This window comes from Solanum stenotomum, chromosome 1 (genome assembly GCF_019186545.1).
Source record: "Solanum stenotomum isolate F172 chromosome 1, ASM1918654v1, whole genome shotgun sequence".
In the NCBI taxonomy this organism is placed as follows: domain Eukaryota; kingdom Viridiplantae; phylum Streptophyta; class Magnoliopsida; order Solanales; family Solanaceae; genus Solanum; species Solanum stenotomum.
Window position 1 is genome coordinate 49,203,154 of NC_064282.1, and position 20,547 is coordinate 49,223,700.

The window sequence follows — 20,547 nt, forward strand, 5'->3', positions numbered from 1 at the left end:
TACATATTAAATGCATAGGAAAAGACCCAAATATCCTTAAGAATAACACTTGGATGACTTCTACGGTTTGGACCTATGGTCCTTAGGACTTTCTACGGCCCGTACTGCTCAACACTAGAACCAAATTTAGAAATCTAAAATTCATTCAACTTCCCACGAAACCAATCTACGATCCTTCGTTCATTCTACGGTCCGTAGACTTCTTCTGTAGACCCCGAGTTCAAGTCCAAAATTTCACCAAGTCTGAATCACTTCTACGGATTCCATCTACGACCCGTCCAAATTCCTACGGCTCGTCTTGGCTACTCGTAGGTCAAACTTTAGAAACTTAAATTTTCCAAAAACTTAACTCAACTCAACTCTACAACTTTCCTTCTATGGCTCGTAGGCCTTCCTACGGTCCCTAAATAGGACTCATAGTTACTGCCTCAGTAAATTTCCTGCTTTTTTTCTTTTCAACTTGACTTTCCGACCAAGCCACCTTGACAAAAAGATCCAAGGTTAATAATCAAGTGCAAGAACCCTTAAAATTTCAAACTGCCAGAAGACCTAGACATGAAACCTCCCATTAATCTACAAAATACCATGCAATAAAAAAAGTCTAACTACTCAGTTAAGAAAACTTAGCCTACCTAGTGTCACGTCCCGCCACTTCACAGTTCAAATTTGGCATCGAAAGAAGCGGGAATAATCTAGAGTTGTGGGGAGGTTAGTGGAAGACTCTAGAATTCCCTAGATCTTTCCTTAGAATTCTCTAGAATAACTTAGAAGATATCTTGGAAAGCTTTAGAATTTCCTAGAATTAGTAGAGAATTCTAGAGAGGGACCAAATTGTAAATAGCTTAGGGACTTGTAAAGTAATTTTAAATTACACTTTAGCCCCTAGGTAGTAGTATAAATAGAGGTGCCATTCATTTGTAAGGCATCAAGCAAGTTGTAAAGCATTCTTCCAAGCTAATACAAAAGCCTTCTTTAAAAGCTCTCTTGTTCTTTCTAAGTCTTTCCTTTCATTCTCTTAGCGATCTTATTCTTAAAGGCTTACTTGAGCTTCCAAGATCGTGAAATATTTGTGAGTAAGTTGTCAAGTACCGCATGGAGCTTTAGTGAGACTCTAAGTTCGTGACAATGTGGTATCAGAGCGAGGTTTGCACTAAGGGAATGGCCAACGAAGGAGACGTGAACACCGCTAGCACCACCAACATCCGTCCGGAGGGAGGAAAGAAAAAACCGCAAGGGAAAGAAGCACCAAAAGGGTAGTGAGGAAATGTTGCTCGACCCCACACCAAGCGAGGTGCTAAAATCTCACCCACCTTCGACCACTGAAGCAAGAGACGATGAAATTCGCGAGGAGGCCATCGACGTCACCACTGAAGAAGAATGGGTCGCAAGGATTGAAATGGCAAGGTAGGCCGTGGGGATATTAGGCCGGCGTTTGAATATGGCCGATGGCAAGTTTAAGACCCTCGAGGACTTCACCTTGAAGAGACTGAAAACCTTTATAAGGAGTTGGAAGGGCGCCAGCGTGCCGAGTTTGAGATGAAGGAGGCTATCACTTCCTTGGAGTGTCGGCTCATGGAGGCGTTGAGCATGATTGAGACCATGAAGGCCGAGATGAAAGCACTCAAGAAGGGCGTGGAAGTTGGAGGATCATTGTCGCTTAACCGAGATAGAGAGGCCAAGGTCGAGGCTCCCAAGCCACCTATGTTAAAAGGCATCCGTGACGCGCAAGAGGTGGAGAACTTTTTATGGCATTTGGAGAATTACTTCAAGTACAACAGGCTGAAGAGCGACGAAAGTAAGATCAACACCGCTGTGTTGTATCTTTCGGAAATGACCATGCTATGGTGGAGTCACAATGAGGCCGAGATAGGGAAGGGGCGTGCACCATCAACACCTGGGAGAAATTTCGGGAAGAGTTCAAGAAAGCCTTCTTCCCTAACAACGTCATCTATGAGGCGAAGCGCAAGTTTAGGGAGCTGAAGCAAACGGGAAGAATACGCGCATATGTGTAGGAGTCACCACCCTTACGCTTCAGATTCCAAACCTCACAGATGATGATATTTTGTTCCACTTTATGGATGGGCTGCAAAATTGGGCCAGGACGGAGTTGGAACGTCGGCAGGTCAGGACTATCGATGAAGCCATCACGCAAGTCGAAGCTTTGATAGACTTTAGGCATGAGAAGCCCGACAAAGCTGGAGGAGAGGAGATGAGAGGTATTCATGACCATGGTGGGGGAGATCATGGCAAAGTCGAGGAGCAGCGACCACATCCCAAGAAGCATGATACCTATAAGTTCGATGGAAAGAAGTCTGGAAGTCATGGCGACACATAGAGAAAGGCAAAGACTGCCAAAAGAGGTGGCTACTACATATGCGGTGGGCCGCATGGCTATGCAAAGTTCCCTGAACTAAAGATCCTTGGTGCTATCCTGCGAGAGCAGAAGGAGAAAGACGCATAAGAGCAAGGACAAGGCGCATAGACGACACAGTTAGGCTTGATAGGACTATGCAGAGCCATCATGAAGCAGCCATAGAAGCCAAGAGGATACAACGTGCAGTATGTCGACCTCACGATTAATGGAAGACCCACTCGTGCTATGGTCGACACGAGTGCAGAGGCCAATATCATGACCAAGACGGCCGCGACAAGGTTGGAGCTGAGTTACAGTCCAAGTAACGCCTAACTCAGGAAGGCCAATGCACCACCGACTCCCGTGTGTGGAGTCGCGCATGGAGTAAGCATCACTCTAGGCGAGTGGCAAGGTAAAACCAACTTTACTGTCGCTCCTTTTGACCTCTTTGACATAATTCTCAGGCAAGAGTTCTTCCAGCAGTGCCACGCGGTGATCGATCCTTACCTCCAACAAATTTTGGTTATGGAGCAAGGAGGATCATGTATGGTGCCCCTGGTTAAAGTACTGAAGACGGAAGAACAAGTTCGTCTAACAGCCATACAACTTGTAAGAGGCCCTAAGAAAAAAGAGTCAGCATTTGTAAACACCATTGCAAGTTCGAAGGAAGACAATGGTGCTAAAAGGTCCCTGCCACCACACACGAAGAAGGTTCCAAAAGAGAACAATGTCGTGATGCCAAAGAAGCCGCCGAGGTGCTTGCCTCCTAGGAAAGGGGTAAGCTATAAGACCGAGCTAGAAGGGATATGAAAGACATTGAAGGAGTTGTGTGAGGGCCTTGATCGAGTCAATGGACTATTGGTTGCACATGCACAAGACTCGGATGCCTATGCAGCAACGATGAGACGCGGTCGTCGCATCAATAGGTTGGGGAGAGTGTCACGTCCCGCCACTTGATAGTTCAAATTTGGCATCGGAAGAAGGGGGAATAATCTAGAGTTGTGGGGAGGTTAGTGGAAGACTCTAGAATTCCTTAGATCTTTCCTTAGAATTCTCTAGAATAACTTAGAAGATATCTTGGAAAGCTTTAGAATTTCCTAGAATTAGTAGAGAATTCTAGAGAGGGACCGAATTGTAAATAGTATAGGGACTTGTAAAGTAATTTTAAATTACACTTTAGCCCCTAGGTAGTAGTATAAATAGAGGTGCCATTCATTTGTTAGTCATCAAGCAAGTTGTAAAGCATTCTCCAAGCAATACAATGCCTTCTTCCAAATCTTTCTAAGTCTTTCTTTACATTCTCTTAGCGATCTTAGTTTTAAAGTGCTTACTTGAGCTTACAAGATCGTGAAATATTCGTGAGTAAGTTGTCAAGTGCCGCACGGAGTTTTAGTGAGACTCTAAGTCCGTGACACTAGGCTCCAAACAATGTTGTAAAAGTCTAATCGCGAACTTTGATTCTTTTTGTGAAACTTTAGCTTGTTCTTGGTCTAAAATAATAATAGGCAAAAGTACTCATTACGCCCTGAACTTGAAGCTTTTTATACGGTGTACACCTAAACTAAATTTTATTTTAATTACCCCCCCGAACTTGTTTATTCCTCCGTCGCGTACACCTTTTTCGTCCACCTACTCCTGTTGTGACTGCACGCGCGCGAAAGCTGTCTAAATTGGTGATGTGGATTTCCACCTGGATAAATAACAGCCACCTGGATAAATTAATATTGCAAAAAATAAATTTCTTAAATTTAAAATTCATTGTTTAAAATTTATTTTTGAATAAGGGCTGATTTCGCGGAACTCCTTCTAGATTTGGGTTTTCTAGACGTGAAGTTGGTCGATTAAATTTCAAATTTATCTGAAATTCTTACCAAGTAAGTGTTAATCTTTGTTTCCTTTACTTTTCATTTACATTTTGCCCTATTTTTCGTTTAAAATGTGCCAAATATTAAAGAAAAATGGAGATTTTACATTTTTTTACCGTTGTAGCTTTGTGATGTGGCAAAAAATCACTTCCTCACGCGCCTAATAGAGTGTGTGCTCAATTTCTACGCCAGGTGGACGAAAAAGGTGCACGCGACAGAGGAATAAATAAGTTCGGGGGGGGGGGGGGTAATTAAAACGAAATTTAGTTTAGGTGTACACTGTATAAAAAGCTTCAAGTTCAGGGGGTAGTGAGTACTTCTGCCATAATAATATAATACAAATCAATCACAAATGACCTAAATATTTTCATATTATATGCAAATCCCATATCCTAGGAAAACCTCATGGCTTTTTCACCCAAACTAGGTTTTTTCTACCATTAATTCACCTAAAACTACCAATTCTATGGTAATATTAGTGAACTATGGTAAATAAATAAGGAAAAAAGTACAAATATACCTCTGAACTATCATAAATGGTATGTCAATATCCTCCATTATACTTTAAGGTTGTGTATACCCTTACCGTCAATATTTTGGATCGTCTATACCCTTAAGACTAACAGATTGACACGTGGCTTCATCTAAATAATTTACCTGATTTTGTTTATTTTTTACCAAAAAATTAAAAATCCATCCGGCCCACAACAAAAATGGGTGGTGCCAAAATCCATTCTTCATTTTCATCAAAAATCATCGCTCTATTTTTCTCAACCCACCATGACCATGGAATCAAGAACGTATCTTTCAAGAAAGAACATGACTTGTTCACTAAAACTACACTCTTCTTCACTTTCACTTCAAACTTTGTATCTTCCCCATTCCATCCAGCTTCAACATGTAAAATCCCCTGCAAGTTGTGTCAATCTCGTGTCTTTCAAATTCTTTAAATCTGTAGACTTTATGCTTGGTGACAAAAACAAACTTCATCTTCATTTAGCGTAGTAGAGATCTAGGTTATTGGGTGCTTTGTACATCATCTATTTCAAGAATATTTTCAACCTCTTTCAACAATAACAAATCGATTTAAGCTTGCAATTTTCAATTTGATTGTAGACCCACTTTAATTTAAAGCTTGAAGCTTTGTCCATCAATGGTGGTAGTACTTTCTCAACCCCTTTCAATAACAATAAATCAATTTGAGTTTGAAATTTTGGATTCGATTGTAGACCCATTTTTAAGCTTGAAGCTTTATCCATCAATGTTGATATTGTTTCCAACCCCTTTCAACAATAATAAATTGATTTGAAAAAAATGGAAATTGGTTTCTTGATTTTCATTGAAATAATATGCTTCTGGGATTTCGTTTGTGAGATTTGGAGAATGGTGCCAATGAAAATGAATTGAAGAACATTTTTCCTTTGGAGCTTGAGCAACATTTGTCCTTCACTAATGTTTTATTCAATTTTCCTTAGAAAAATTTGTTGTCTCCATCCTTGTCGTCACCCTTATATGAGAAATTTTTGCTAGAAAAATTATTCGTTTCTTCATCACAAGAAATATCGTCATTCATGCCAAATTCTACTCGAATCCTAATGTGTTGTTATTTATCATAGCCTTGTCCTTGGTGGATATGATGATCACTCAATTTGGATCTTTGTCAAATGTGATCCCTCTTGGCGCCGGAAACGTGACATTTATCTTGTCCGCAACACTAGAAAACTGATACAAAATCAAGAATTTCAAAGTATACAAACAAAATGGATTGAATCTCTAATATTGATTTATTTACCTTTTATAGACCATTACTATTAAGAGCTTTGGTGATCGAAATATTAATGCAACTGAAAAAATAACCCAAAAAATTAATTATATTTCAGACAACAGAAAGTAAAGAACTGACTTGACTGTATTTTCAAGAAAAAAAGTTTTCATAAACGATACCTCAGTGAAAAGATTAGTAGATAGTTTAGTTGTACATTTGCCACCAGAATAACTTTGTTGATTACCGAGTCAAATGCAATTTATGATTGCGTAATTTCTTTTCTGCTATAATTTTTCAAGTCGGGTAAGAAGAAATTGTTTCATAACTGATTATTTTTGTTGTCTCCTCTAGTCTTGATGAAGAGATTGTTATGTACATTCCAAACATCATTGTGGTTTTTTTTGTTCGGATGAATGGACACTCGCTTCTCCAATCTATAAGTATTTTTTAACAAGAAAATAAATTATATTGTGTCTTTCTTTTAGTTCGTTTCAAAATATTAACAAGTGTTTCTTTCTTTGTTATCTATATATATATATATATATATATCTTTAGTTTAAGACCATAAAAAAATAAAGTTTTTTCATTAAAAAGAAGAAATAACTTTGGATTTCAAAAAAAAAAAAAAAGAGTAGCTAGGCCTCCGATTTACTTTTGGATTTAGGACACTAATTAATATGAGCCACCACTGATCTTGCAAACTGAATTTTTAAAAAAATATTTCCATGGTGAAAACAAAATGAGTTCTTTCGAATTTTGAAATGAAAAATGAAAGATACGTGGAAGCGATAAGAATATTCACTTAGTTGAAAAAACAACAAATATATACTTTAGCGCGGTAAAACCCGTTAGTCCACGATTAAAATTTTCAATTGGAAAGGGGTAAAGAAAAATTGGACGTAAAATGTGTTTAAAGAGAAATGAAATAATATATTTATTTAGGATTTTGTTTTACTCATTAAATAATAATAGTGACAGTTTTAATGAGAAAATTTAATAAATGACACATTTAAGAGAGAATATTACTAGTCCTAACAGAACTTTTTAGATTTCAATAAATGATATTAGATTTCTAACGATACCTAACAAATAATAAACTCATTAAAAAACAAAATACAGAAAATGAATGAAAATAATACTTAATCAATTAATAATATCCTTTCCTTAAATATAGGGTTTTATAATTAACATGATATATCTATGCCTCGATTTCTCCAAATAGTTGGTCACTATTTTGGTTGTTATCAATATCCTAATTATCAATATACATCTCCTATTTTGGTTCTTCCTTTCATCATTTTCTCTAGGAATTTCTTTTATTGCTTTGAAAATTGATATCATTTATATTTTTATTTTTTTTGAAAATTGTTTTTTTTTTCAAAAATAAGTATTCGTATTTCTTTAATCTGTTTTGTTTTCGGAGTATGTATTTTTTTGTAACATATTTTTCTAGACAACTTTTTTCGTAGGGATCTACATAAAGTTGACAATGAATTTCTATTTGAAAAAACTGTATATATATATATATATATATATATATATAATTTCATAAAATCAAAGGTTTTTTTAAAAAAATTTAAAATTATTTTAAAAAAAAACAAATAAGTATTTTTATTTCTTAAATCTGCATAATTTACAATTAGCATCTTACATATTTAAATTTCCAAAATAAAAAATGAAATGATCCGCTGGGTCATTTTCTTTGTTTTCATATCTTTTCAAAGTTTAGAACTTTCCTATAGTGACCCCAAGTCATTTATGACTTGCTAAGATAGACAGTTCGATCGCCGGATCGTTCATTTAAAATATGTACGAATTTTCATATTTTGGAGCCTTTGAAAATTGAACGGTTGACTACAGTCAAAAGTTCAAAAAGACGGCCTCAAAATGCAATGCTGACGATTTCATCAACTTCGAAAGTGCCATTTTAGGCTGGGGGCGTGGTTGGTTCGGGCCCCGAAACTTCTGGTGAGAGTTTGTGTCGTTAGGCATGTTAACTTGGAAGCTTAAGCCAAGGTTTGAATTTGGTAAACATTCTTTGTAAACATGCAGATATGAGAATTCTGTCAGTGTGGTTAATTACTCTGGAATGTCGAGTTTTGTAGACTTCATGTAGATCACGGTATATCTTAGTGGCATTCGAATGAATAGAATATCTGGAATTATGGGCTTCTATAAGGATCTGCTGCCTTAACTCATTAACATTTGGAACACATAAGTGACCCTGGTAACAAAGCACACCATTTCCCTTGGGAGAACACCTCAACTCTCTGTTGATGAACTACACTTTTTAACTGAAGCAATATTAGATCACTGTCTTGTTTCTCAATAAACTCCGCTACCAATGAAGATTCTAACCCATTATGAACTATCACACCACTATCTGATGTGTCCATAAGGCAAACTCCTAAGTGAGTGAGCCTGTGAACTCTGTCTAATTTTTTCTTCTCCTCCTCAACGTGTGACACACTACCCATAGACAGTCAGCGCATCAGTAACTACGTTAGACTTACCCGGATGATAGAGCACATTCATGTTGTAGTCTTTGAGGAACTTAAGCCATATTCTCTGACGAAGATTCAATTATTTCTTAGTGAACACCTACTGGAGGCCCTTATGATTAGTGAACACATCAACATGAGCACCATACAAGTAGTGTCTCCAAATCTTCAGGGAAAACACGACGGCTGCAAGTTCGAGGTCATGAGTGGGGCAGTTCTTCTCATCACTACAAGAAACTGAACTTCTAATGACCACTTGTTTACGAGAGGAAATATATCCCCGTCGTTATATGTGTACTTATAGCGTCTGGGCTTTTTTTTGGTTGTTAAATTAACTTTTAAGACAACGAATAGTGGCAGAAGTGACATCTGATGTCAAAAGAGCACCATATCCGGTGGTTAAAACCATATTTTTTTCTTTTAAGGAAAATTATAATCATATAATAAACATTGTTTTAATTTTTATAGAAAATTTTTCACAAAAAATTCCCACTATAACTATTTCCTCTATAACTTCCCACACATCAGTTTTAGCTATTTCTCTCGGTTTGCTCGATAGATCTAGGGCTTTAACGATGAGCCTTTTGAACCCTGAGATTTCGCCGACTGTGCTCAAGTCCATATCAAACTCAACTACTTCACATGTATCATCTATTTTTTTTTTTTAAAAATCTAATTATCTTCTTTTTTGCTAATTTGTAAGGGACGATGTTGATTGTATTATTTTGCTCTGTTATTGAGGTCCGCGATTTATAGTTTTGGTAAGTTGTTTTGATGTGGCTTTGTGCTTTGTTCATACTTGTTTCTGTGCGTGATTACAAAAGTTAACAACGGGGATTTAATACTTGAGTGCATGAGCTTTTGGATAATAGATCGTTTAGCCTTTTTAGTTTTTAGCTTGTTCAGCTTATTGTTTTGATGTGTTGTTTGTGCACTTATATGAGATCTGGTGTTTGTTTGAGGACCTGTATTTATGTTAATTGTTTAGTGTTAAATTTAGAGAACCTTATGAATCTTAATTTAACTATAAGTTTAATTGTTCAGTCTCGGAAGGAGATGCTCATTGGTATCACATCCTTATATTGCTCTATCAGTTTGAATGAAGCTCATTGGTATCACATCCTTGAAAGACATTTGTATACGTACAGTGGCCCACTACATACCCAACAATCAAAATTTATGAGTTACCAATAATTCAAATTAATTATCTTGTTGATATTATATGTTCCAAATGGGAATCAAATCTGAATCAAAGAGGGTAGCAAAGTTTAAGCAAGTTTCATTTCTATCGTTGGACCAAAAGACTACTTTGTTAATGAATTTCCAACAAATATTTCTTATATATTTAATAGATCTCTCAATATAAATACAAGATTTGTACGAAAATTAATGAGTTCCCGAAAATCCTCTCCCATCACCCTAGATCTGCCCTTGGTCCACTATATTCTTCAATATAGTAAAATCTTACTAACACAACAAGTGTTATTTGAGTTAGGTATCTATGGATTATGGGTCATTTGATCTTTCTATATAATCTTGATGAGTAATTTTCATTTTTATAAGTTAGTTTTTGGGGTTAAGTTAGAGTGCCATATATTCTTGTTATAGAAGAAGATCCACTTTTTGAGCATATGAGATTATTAAGAGAAAGTACAAGGGAAGGGGTGAATTGTATATTTTTTAAATTATTAGTCGACTACACAGTTATAGACTAATAGTCAACTAAATCTGTAATTAAGCAAAATTGAATAAGTTGCAGATTTACAAAGTGCAGGAAATGTGTAATGAGTACATGATATATTTATACTAGTTTAAAACTAATGTGATTGCTAGTACTTGCTAGGGTAGGATGATTGCCAATTGTCTCTGATTTTTTCTCCGATGCATTTATGATAGCCCTGAGGCAAATTCAACAAGATAATTCAACCAGTTCAACTCCAAAGTCACGCTATGATTCCTTGTTGCAATAGGTTTTGCAGTTTTTCTTGCTTGTTCATGTTTGATGCATATGATTTTACTCATCTTTGGAATGTGTTTGTTCCAAGTTTGGTCATTTTATGATTACGCTGGAGTTACAAGTGGTAATTATCAACTTTTTTTTCTAATTATCAACATTTTTAAATCTGAAACTGTGGATATTCTACGATGCATTTTCGTATAGAGTGGAATGGTATAATATTTTTAAAGGGTTACTTGTGACTTCAATTCCCTATTGGTGTTGCCCATATAAATTAGATTTGCATTAAATCAAGAGAAAGACTCTGGCAAATGATAGAATGCTGTAAACTATAATACTCTCCATATTATTGATGTGGAACTTATAGATGTTTAAGTTATCACTGATGTAACTATCCAGAAAGGAAAACACAAATTGATGTCAGCTTCATCTTGGTATTTCATCAGAGTATTTATGGTGTGACATATCTATTGTGTGGGGTACTGTTATAGAGGATTTATATAGGCAACTTGAACTAGTTTGTAGCATGATTGTCCAGTTGACATTTCTTTCGTGTCTTATATATGTTCTTGTATTTTTTAGGCAGGCTTTGATTCAAACTAGATAGACCTTTTTAAACAATCTCACCACTTTAAAAAGTTAGCATATAAGTACAACATTAGCAAGCATATTGGCTCCTGGCATCCTTTGTTGTGATTGCTATATCTAAAAGAGGGGAGATAAAATTTATGTTCATTTCTAAAAAAAATGTAATTGTTTGTCATGCTTTGATTATGTTATATATTTTTTCTTGTAGGGACATTAAGTTGTTAAAGAAAAGGAAAGCAGAGAGAACAAGCTGGGAATGCAAATGTTAAATCACCAGTCATGAAACATATTGCGACAAAGTTTCACGTAAGTATTTCTTCTATTCTTACATTTTTTTGTTTTCTGTTTATGCCTATGCTAGAGAAATTTCATACTAGCATTTACTCCACCAACTGAATCTGAAGTTATTCTATTTCAATTTTAATGTTATAATGCTTTCATTGATCAATAAGGAAAAGGTAGAAAGCAGAAAAATCTTACAGTTCAGGTTAGATAATTAAGTACATATATCAAGTTAACTCACCTTTTTGGGAAAAATGGCTCAAGTTAACTTGTCTTTTCTCGAAATTCAAACCCTAGAGCATATTAGCCTCTGAAGTGAATATTAATCTAATGCACATATGGATGTCAATTAGCCAATTAGTGACACTTTCGTGTTACCATCTAGTGTTTAATTTCACATTTTTGACAGGTTGTGTGATTACTAAATAAGAGAGATGTATAGAGTCTTCTCTTAGTGCATATGTATAGTTAGTGGTTTTGTAATCTGGTAGTTCAATTACAAAATCATGTATATAATACAAATGTGTGAAGAGAGCTTTATAGATTTCTAATAATTGGTGACACTATGAACTTCTAAGAATGGTTCCTCCCGATTAATATGTTTCTTCACTTCTCTGAAATCTCATAGTAAATTATAATCTTTAGTCCCCTCTTTTCCTAGCAAATTAGTTACCGCATACAAATTATTGCTTATTTACTTGTTTCATTCACTCAAGCAGAGGGATAAATTTCTTTCAAAAAATATATCGTTCTCTTTTTTATTTGTGAGTTCTTTTTAAATTTCTTGGGTAAAATTTTTTAGTCATTATTTTACTTGGATTGCCAAAAAATTTATATTATTTGTGTACTTTAATTTGTTATAGCAGATCTTATTTTGGAAGTTATCTATTATATGATGTTTGGTTACTTATTTCTATTTCTTAATAGTAGTTTTTTTTATTAAACTGATAAAAGCTTTTTCTTTTCTTAGATTAAGAAATTGAAGTCGGAAGAATCCTTCCTTGAAGGAAGTGCAAGCAAGTTCAAGGGCAAGAGATTTTATGTTTTGAAAGAGATAGTTTAAAGATCATGTGTTATGCACATATATTGAAATTATAATTTGTTGTCTTGAGTTGATAAAATTAATGTCATATAATTTGAATGTGTGTAAATTTTTTTTATCAATGTGATGCTTATTTCTTTGTATGAACAATGAAAATTTCGAATGCATACTGAATATCATTTTGTATGTGAATGAGTATGAACGTATATGAAACAACAATTACTAGCCAAAAAATATTTTTAAATTGAAAATATTGTTGACAGTAAAAATTCATATGGCGAAGGGAATTTCGATAAAGAAAGAAATTTTGGCCGCTAAAAGTACTTATAACGACTAGAATTTGTTGTTTTAATAGAACGTTTTATCGACCAAATGACCATCAACGAAGGGGAATTTGGTCGTTGTAAGTACATGTAGCGACCGGATATATTATCCGGTCGTTAACCTTTAACGACGGAGCTTTTAACGACCAGTGACGACCAATTTTTCTCCGGTCGTTATAGACCTTTAGCGACTGGATTTGGACTTTTAACGACCAAATCTCCTTTCGCTAAAGGTCATTTTTCTTGTAGTGCATGGACCTTAAGCTTTCTGGAAGCATAAGCTATGACCTTACCCTGCTGCATTAACACACAACCTAGGCCAACCCTAGATGCATCAAAATAAACTCACGTGAATAAAAACTTCAAAGCTACCTCAAATAGAAAAATCAACCCTATTAAAAGAAAAGAATCACGTTAAAGGAACAGGCTGGGGCAAAAGAAAAAATCTAAAAATGTTTTACCAATATGGATCAATAGAGATCTCATTCATCCTTATTATCAATACAAAGGACCCAAGCTAGTATGGGTTCTTAAATTTAACCTTTGAATTTGCAGGAAAAGTGAGAGGAAGCAAGCAACATTCATATATGAACACTTGTTGCTCTAGACACATGATTGAAACTAGAAGAAATTCCTCTCACCTACAGAAGAAAAGGATGAAATAGTAGGTTTGGTGGTGAAAATTCTTTTTGGTCAAATCAAAGAAGTTGGAAAAATAGGAAAGACTAAAGAACACAGAATTGAAAGAAGGCATCATGTTGAAGGAATGAACCAAAATCCACTCAGTATATTACAATTATGTAATAAAAGAAACAATAATGCTGAGTTGTCAAAGATCTCCAAACAAATTATGAAGAAACATATGAAAGAAACCGGTACAACCTATGCAATATCAAACAATTACAAACACGAAAAGTCTTATGAGGCGCACTCAAATGATCATAGTATAGAAATCATGAGTCCATCAACTAAGAAGGGTGATCAACTTAGAGAAACACTTTTAAAGGAACATGTTGGAACTTGGGGATGATTAAAATCATATGAGTATCCCTCAGTGGCTAATGAACATTGAGCATAATGCCTTCTAATCTTTAATTTTATGCTCAGTCTTGTACATTTAGTTGTATGTCTCTATACCACTTTAAAGTCAAGCTACTCATGCACTATAACATTGCATTTGCATCTATCACAGAAGAGAGGCAGGGCCGACTCAACAAGATTGAGGGCCTAAAGCGAAATTTAAGGGAGGGGCCCTAATATTTTATTTTTTCATCATATATACTTTTATTTAAAATCTACTTTTCTAGCCTTTTTAGATGCAAAATCATTAGTTATTGTTTTATAATCGGTTTGTTTTAATATTTCCTTTTCATTTGATAAAATAACTTAGTCCATTCAATCTCTCTTGAGACATTGTTGATCTTAAATAATATTTAATCAATTTTAGTTTCAAAAAACTTCTTTTGGCTGAGGCAACGGTTAGAGAAACTGTTAACATAATTCTATAAGCAATATGTGTATTTGGAAAAGAATCAAGTCTTTGATTTGATTGAGCATTTTCATTAGATCATTATCTTCTACATGTATTATTTCTCTTAACACTTTCAATTCAAAAAGTAAATCTAAACCATCAATAGCAGAATAATTATTATGTGTTAAAGTTCAAGGTTAAGACAATGTTTTTTAAATTCTCATCATCTAGTGATCTCAATTTACCACTAAATAAGAAACATAAAATATTTTCAATTGGTTCAAATCTATTTTGAAGTGAAAAAAATAGATTGATCTACTATATATATATATATATATATATATATCTTAAGTAATCAACTCTAGTTTCAAGGGACTTTGTGATTTCGTTTTCAATATTTTCATCAAATTATTTTTTACAAAATTTAGATTCTATATTCACTTCATATGCAATTTCCTAGGTAGAAATCATAGCACTCATAGTACATATAATTTTTTTTCAAAAAAAATAACATTCATAAGCAAAAAAAAAAAAAAATTTAAAATGGGGGCCCCCAAAACTATGGGGCCCCAAGCGATTGCTTTAGTGGCCTAGGGGTTAAGACGGCCCTGAAGAGAGGCTTAGTAAAATTGGAGCAAAATTCAACATTATCCAGAGATCTAAGGTATGTGAACTAAAATTATTCATAATTAAACATAAAATTAATGCACATGTATATGTTCCTTCAACCTGTCCCAAAAGATATATTCATGTCCTATGCTCAATTTTCGGCGTTCTCCAAAAGGAATCTAATCACGCTTTCTTGTGATAAAATATAACTAGATCTCTACCCAAGATAAAACTCTTCATCACAAAGGACTCTCTATACTACTAAACAAATATCTCATTAAAAGTCTATTTAAAGCCTTATCTTAGTGTGTCTCTACAACTCACACCATTCTCTTTCATAAACTTCTTAACCAAGAAATCCTCTTGTTCTAAAATTGTGGAACAAAGTGTTCTTCAATAAACATGTTTGTGCTTGATTAATTACAATTTATGGCTCTTAATAACATTCTTGGAGATTCTAAGTGTGATGGTCTATCTGATGTTATGGTTGAGATGACTTTGGTGGATGACACCTCTACTTTGGTGCCTTATAAAATAGAGGTTGTGGTATAGAAAGTAGGTAGTGTTGGTTCTTAGGGGGAATCTGTATTGGGTGTATCTAAAATGACTGAGAAAGTTTTGGAGGATGTACCTTGTGAGGGGGAATATTTTGGGGACCCTACAGTTGAAAAAAGTTCAATTGTTAGGCTCAACTGGGGTGCATCTAGTGAGGGGGAATCAATGGAGGACCCCTCTGTCGAACCTATTTCTTCTATTGGGATCCATATAAACTGGGATTTAGGGTTGATGTAAAAAATTATTATATTTGGTGTTGCACCTGATAGTACCACGTTTAGTGAACAGATTGAGAGAACATGTTCCTCTACAAATAATGCTGAAGGAAATTTTCTCCTCTTACTAACTCAATTGAAATTAAAGATGAATATATTGAAATTAGAGTTGTGAACTTTGGGAAGCGAGCAATGCTCTTAGGTAAGGTGATTTCTGATTTTGGGGGTTAGAGATGAGTGAAATATTGTTTCTTCGGAGGACACATGATTGAATGAACAAGTTCCTTAAAGGTGATAAAAAATGGGAAAAAATAAGCTGAGATTGAAGTCATATGTGTCACTCACCCGAATGCCATGACCAACTGCATATGAACTATGATCTTGAACATGTAGGCCTGCTACAGAAAAATAAAACACAAAGCTCAAGGTTGAGCTTGCATAGACCAAGGCTACCTTTGAAATTGAGAAGATTACTAATTTTGTTAATCCAAAAGATGTTTTTTGTGATGCTGAAAAAGGACTATTATTTACACTCTCATGCCCGATCTTTTGCTATTGCCTAGCCACTCTAGCCTTTGACCTTCCAATTTTTTTTTCTCATCACAAATGCTTGATTCTATCTTTAATTTTGATTACATTTGTGGTGTATACGTTTTTTGATTAATGCTAATGTTGGGTTTGAGTTTCAAGTTCATGTCTATCTCCAATGTTTGTGCAAATGCTTTGTTATAGCTAACTGAGTTCTTGATTTTTAAGTGTTTGTATAGGCAGTAGGTGATAGCCCTAGTGGCCATGAGTATCGAATTTCTTCGCTTTGTGTGGTGTATGCCTTCACAGTGTTTTATGATGTCAAAAAGGGGAAGTGCATGCTTGTGTAATATTTGTGTAATATATAGGGAAAAGGCATAAATCCAGCCTTGAACTTATCTCGAAAAATCAGTTACACGCTTAAACTATCATGACGACCTATTACACACCTTTACTATTTAAAAATGAATTTTTTTACCCCCTAAAACTGAACGTGGCAAAAAAAAAAAAATATAAAAGAGCGTTTGACTGTGAAGAAAGTAAAAAATAAATTAAAATCTTCTTTTTTACTATCACCCTACCCCCACCTTCCACCCCACACCCAACGCCATTTCTTCTTCTTCTTCCGAGGCAACCATCTTCCTCTTCTTATTTATTTATTTTCATCATTTTTTCATACCAATTTCCATCCACTCCACTATGCCTGCACCAAAATCCTCTCCCCCACCCCACCCCCCACCATATCCTATTTTAATGCTTATTAGATTTCACCATTTTAATTATATTTGATTTTTCTCTTCGGCTTTGTTGGTGGTTAATAAAATTGATGATTAAGTTTAAAAAATAAAATATAATGATGGATTTGTTGGCGTGGGGTGACAAAGAAGCGGAAATTGAAGGTGGTGGAGAAGAAAAAATCGATATTGACAATGCTGGTAGTGATATTTGGTGGTGGGTTTGTACCTTTTGATGGTGATGAGTTTGTTTATAGGTGTCAAATTTTGTTGTGGATCTTTCTAATTTTTGTGGGGATAATGGTGATAGTATGATTTCGATGGTGAATTTTATCGTAGGTGGTGAAATTTATGGTGACTATATTGATTTTCATGGTGAAATATATATATTTGGTAGTAATATGGCGGCAATGGTAGTGGTTTCATGGTGGTGTTCAGTGAAGAAGAAACAATTGAATGATATGGAGAATGTGAGTCAAAATTTGACATGGCATCTGATGTGGCAGTGACATGGCATTGCTGTGGCGCAAGTGTGATACACTTCCCATCGTGAGAGTGGTGCTACATGCCTTAGGGGGTAAACAGATTCACTATTTAGTAGCAGAACTGTGTAATAGATTACTATGTTAGTTTAAGCGTGTAACTGATTTTTCGAGACAAGTTCAGGGGTAAATTTATGTCTTTTCCCTAATATTTATAACCCAATTGGTCTAACTTGATCCTCTAATGTGTTTACTTTGTGTATTGAGTTTTAAGAAACTGACATAACACTGATTGATCTATTCACATAAGAAGAAATGGTTTGTCATCATCAAAAAGGGAAAATTTGTTAGATTGAGAACGATTTTGATAATTGACAAATAGAGGAACAGATAAAAGGAATCGGTTGCGACTTGTGCTGACGTGTTCCTTTCAGACTGAATCTGACTGGAATACGTAGAACGTTAACCATGCGAATTAGAAGTTTTAAAGTGGTGTAAGGGTTGATTTTTCGACAAGAAACCAGTGAAAAAAGTTTTCCTTTCATAAAGAAATCCTAAGCGAAGTAGGAAGCGTAAACGAAGTAGGAAGCACAAGCTCTAGGAAGTGTAACGGTGTGAATAACTTTCAAATCCAGAACAGAGTAGGATGCATGATCAGATATGTAAATCAAGTTCAAGTTGAAAAAGGTTTTGAAGAGTTCAAAGTCTATAAATAGGGCAATATTTTTTTTGGAGAAAGTTGCGCACCTAAACAGAGAGTTATAGGTAGAATACAATCAAATAGAGGGAGTTCATATTTGAGTGATTTTCGATTAAGAAGTGCAGACAACACAAGGAAACAAGAATTGAAGAATCTGATTCATAGGCTTAAGTTTTTTAGTTCTTAAGTCAAGTTTGCCTTTATCGAGTTTTTATCGAGTTGTATCTTTAATTCTTTCTAGATCCAGTGTAGTATAAACTGGAGTAGGAATGGAGTCTTCAAGTTGAGGCGACTTAATGACTTGGGAACATAAACCTTGGGGGTTTTTGTTGGAGTTTAGGAATTAGGGTTAGTTCCTAGGATTGCAAGAGTTGTAATCCGAATTCATAACTTGAAGTGGGATCAACGATCTAGTTGGTTGTTGGCGTCTAGGAATTAGAGTTTATAATTCCTTATGTTACATAGGTTTGTAATCTTTTGTTGAGGCTCAGAGTTTAATGAAGTGGAGTTAAATCCTACAGAGGTGTAGATCGTAGTTTTTTACCCTTTATGAGCCGGGGATTTCCGTGATAAAATATTGTGTACTTTATTTGTTTTATATAACGTAACTGCCGTAATCTACAAAGGAACATACAATATATACTTGTTCCTTAGGCAAATTTGGGGATCAGTATTCCAACAATTCTTCATTGTTGATAGAACAGGACAAAGTTTCATCCGAATGGTGAACATAAAAAAATGGGACATAACCAAGATATGGTAGAATCAAATTTGGGTACTGCTGAAAATCAGGAAATTGAAGAGAAGATTTGGGTGCTACTGGAAATCAATAAATTGGAGAAGTTAGTCCAATATCACATGAACCCTTCACCCAACAAGCAATTGATGTACCAAATCAATCGTCGCCAACTCAGGATGTTTTTGATCTTGTACCTGAACCATCAGTCAAACAACTACCACCACCACACAATAGATGTCTTCCTAAACCCACCTATGAACCAAAAATTTCTGGTAAGACTAGATACCCATTGAGCCATTCTGTGTCTAATCATCGTTTGTCGGAATCAAATAAGTCATTTGTAAATCAATTATCTATTATATCTATTCCTAACAATGTGCAGGAAGCCTTAACTGATCCTTGGTGGAAATCAACTATAGATGAAGAGATGAAATCCTTGAAAAAAAATGATACATGGGAATTTATTGATTGTCCACCGGGAAAGAAAACAGTTGGATGTCGATGGGTGTATACAGTAAAGTACAAATCAGATGATATGATAGAACGATTCAAAGCGAGATTGGTGGCTAAGGGATATACTCAGACCTTTGGAATCAACTATACCGAAACATTTCCACCTGTTGCAAAAATCAACACAGTCTGAGTGCTATTATCCTTGGCTGCAAATTTTGTTTGACCACTACAACAATTTGATGTGAAAATTGCTTTTCTACATGGTGAGTTGTCTGAAGAAGTCTATATGGACTATCCTCCAGGGTACAAGATACCGATATCACATGATTATAGAGTATGCAGATTGATGAAATCACTTTATGGACCGAAACAATCACCAAGAGCGTGGTTTGGAAAATTCACCAAATCTATGAAGGCATTTGGCTATACTCAAAGCAACACCGATCAAACTTTGTTCTTGAAGGGACAACGAGGTAAAATTACTGCCTTGTTGTATATGTTGATGACATGGTGATGACTGGAAATGACCCTGAAGAAAGGAAAGCTCTCCAAAGCTACCTATCTAAAGAATTCGAGATGAAGGACCCTGTTCCATTAAAGGTTTTCCTTGGAATTGAAGTGTCTAGATCATCTAAAGGAATTTTCTTATCCCAAAGAAAATATACTTTAGATTTGTTAAAGTAAATTGGCATGACAGCTTGCCAACCAGCTGATACACCTGTTGAAGAAGGCCTGAAATTAAGTGTTGAACCTAATCAAATTCCAGTTGATAAGGGAAGATATCAGAGACTTGTAAGACGATTGATGTACCTAGCACACACAAGACCAGACCTTGCTTATTCTTTAAGTGTGGTAAGTCAATTTATGCATAATCCTGGAGAGCAACATATGAATGCAATTATGCACATCTTGAAATATTTGAAGTTTGCTCCAGCAAAGGGAATTTTGTTCACAAAATGTGCATATCCTCTAGTCATAAATGTATATACGGATGCTGACTGGGCTGGAGCTACTGATGACAGACAGCCTACTTCGGGATATTTCAGTTTTGTGGGAGGAAATCTTGTTACATGGAGAAGCAAAAAGCAAAATGTTGTTTCTCACTCAAGTGCGGAGGCAGAATTCAGAGGAATGGCACTTGGAATATGTGAAGCATTATGATTGAGACTTCTCTTAATAGATTTGGGTTATCCAACAATTTTTCCAAAACATCTTGTAGTATTGTTCTTGAAAGGTCTTGCAGCAAGCACATTCTTTTGATTGAACCTCTTCTTTTTTTTTACTTGAATTTGCTGATATCATTGTCGATTCTGCTCTAGCATTCGTCATTGTTGATAGAACAGGACAAATTTTCATCCGAATGGAAATGCTAATCGTAATGAATG

General features: G+C 35.2%; 1 protein-coding gene across 1 annotated transcript; it reads left to right on the top strand.

The window, feature by feature from the left end:
- Window positions 1-16,910: 16,910 nt before the first annotated feature.
- LOC125853811 (uncharacterized mitochondrial protein AtMg00820-like) lies at window positions 16,911-19,352 on the top strand. The gene is made up of 3 exons (XM_049533569.1): window positions 16,911-16,989; window positions 17,128-17,258; window positions 19,092-19,352. Exons 1-3 carry the CDS (start codon window positions 16,911-16,913, stop codon window positions 19,350-19,352), a joined length of 471 nt encoding a protein of 156 aa, XP_049389526.1.
- The last annotated feature ends 1,195 nt before the right edge of the window (window positions 19,353-20,547 follow it).

Coding starts and splice junctions, on each gene's coding strand:
- LOC125853811 (XM_049533569.1), top strand. CDS start 16,911: ATGGATTTGTTGGCGTGGGGTGACAAAGAAGCGGAAATTGAAGGTGGT. Junction 16,990..17,127: donor AATCGATATTGACAATGCTG/GTAGTGATATTT, acceptor ATTTTATCGTAG/GTGGTGAAATTTATGGTGAC. Junction 17,259..19,091: donor AATTGAATGATATGGAGAAT/GTGAGTCAAAAT, acceptor AACAATGTGCAG/GAAGCCTTAACTGATCCTTG.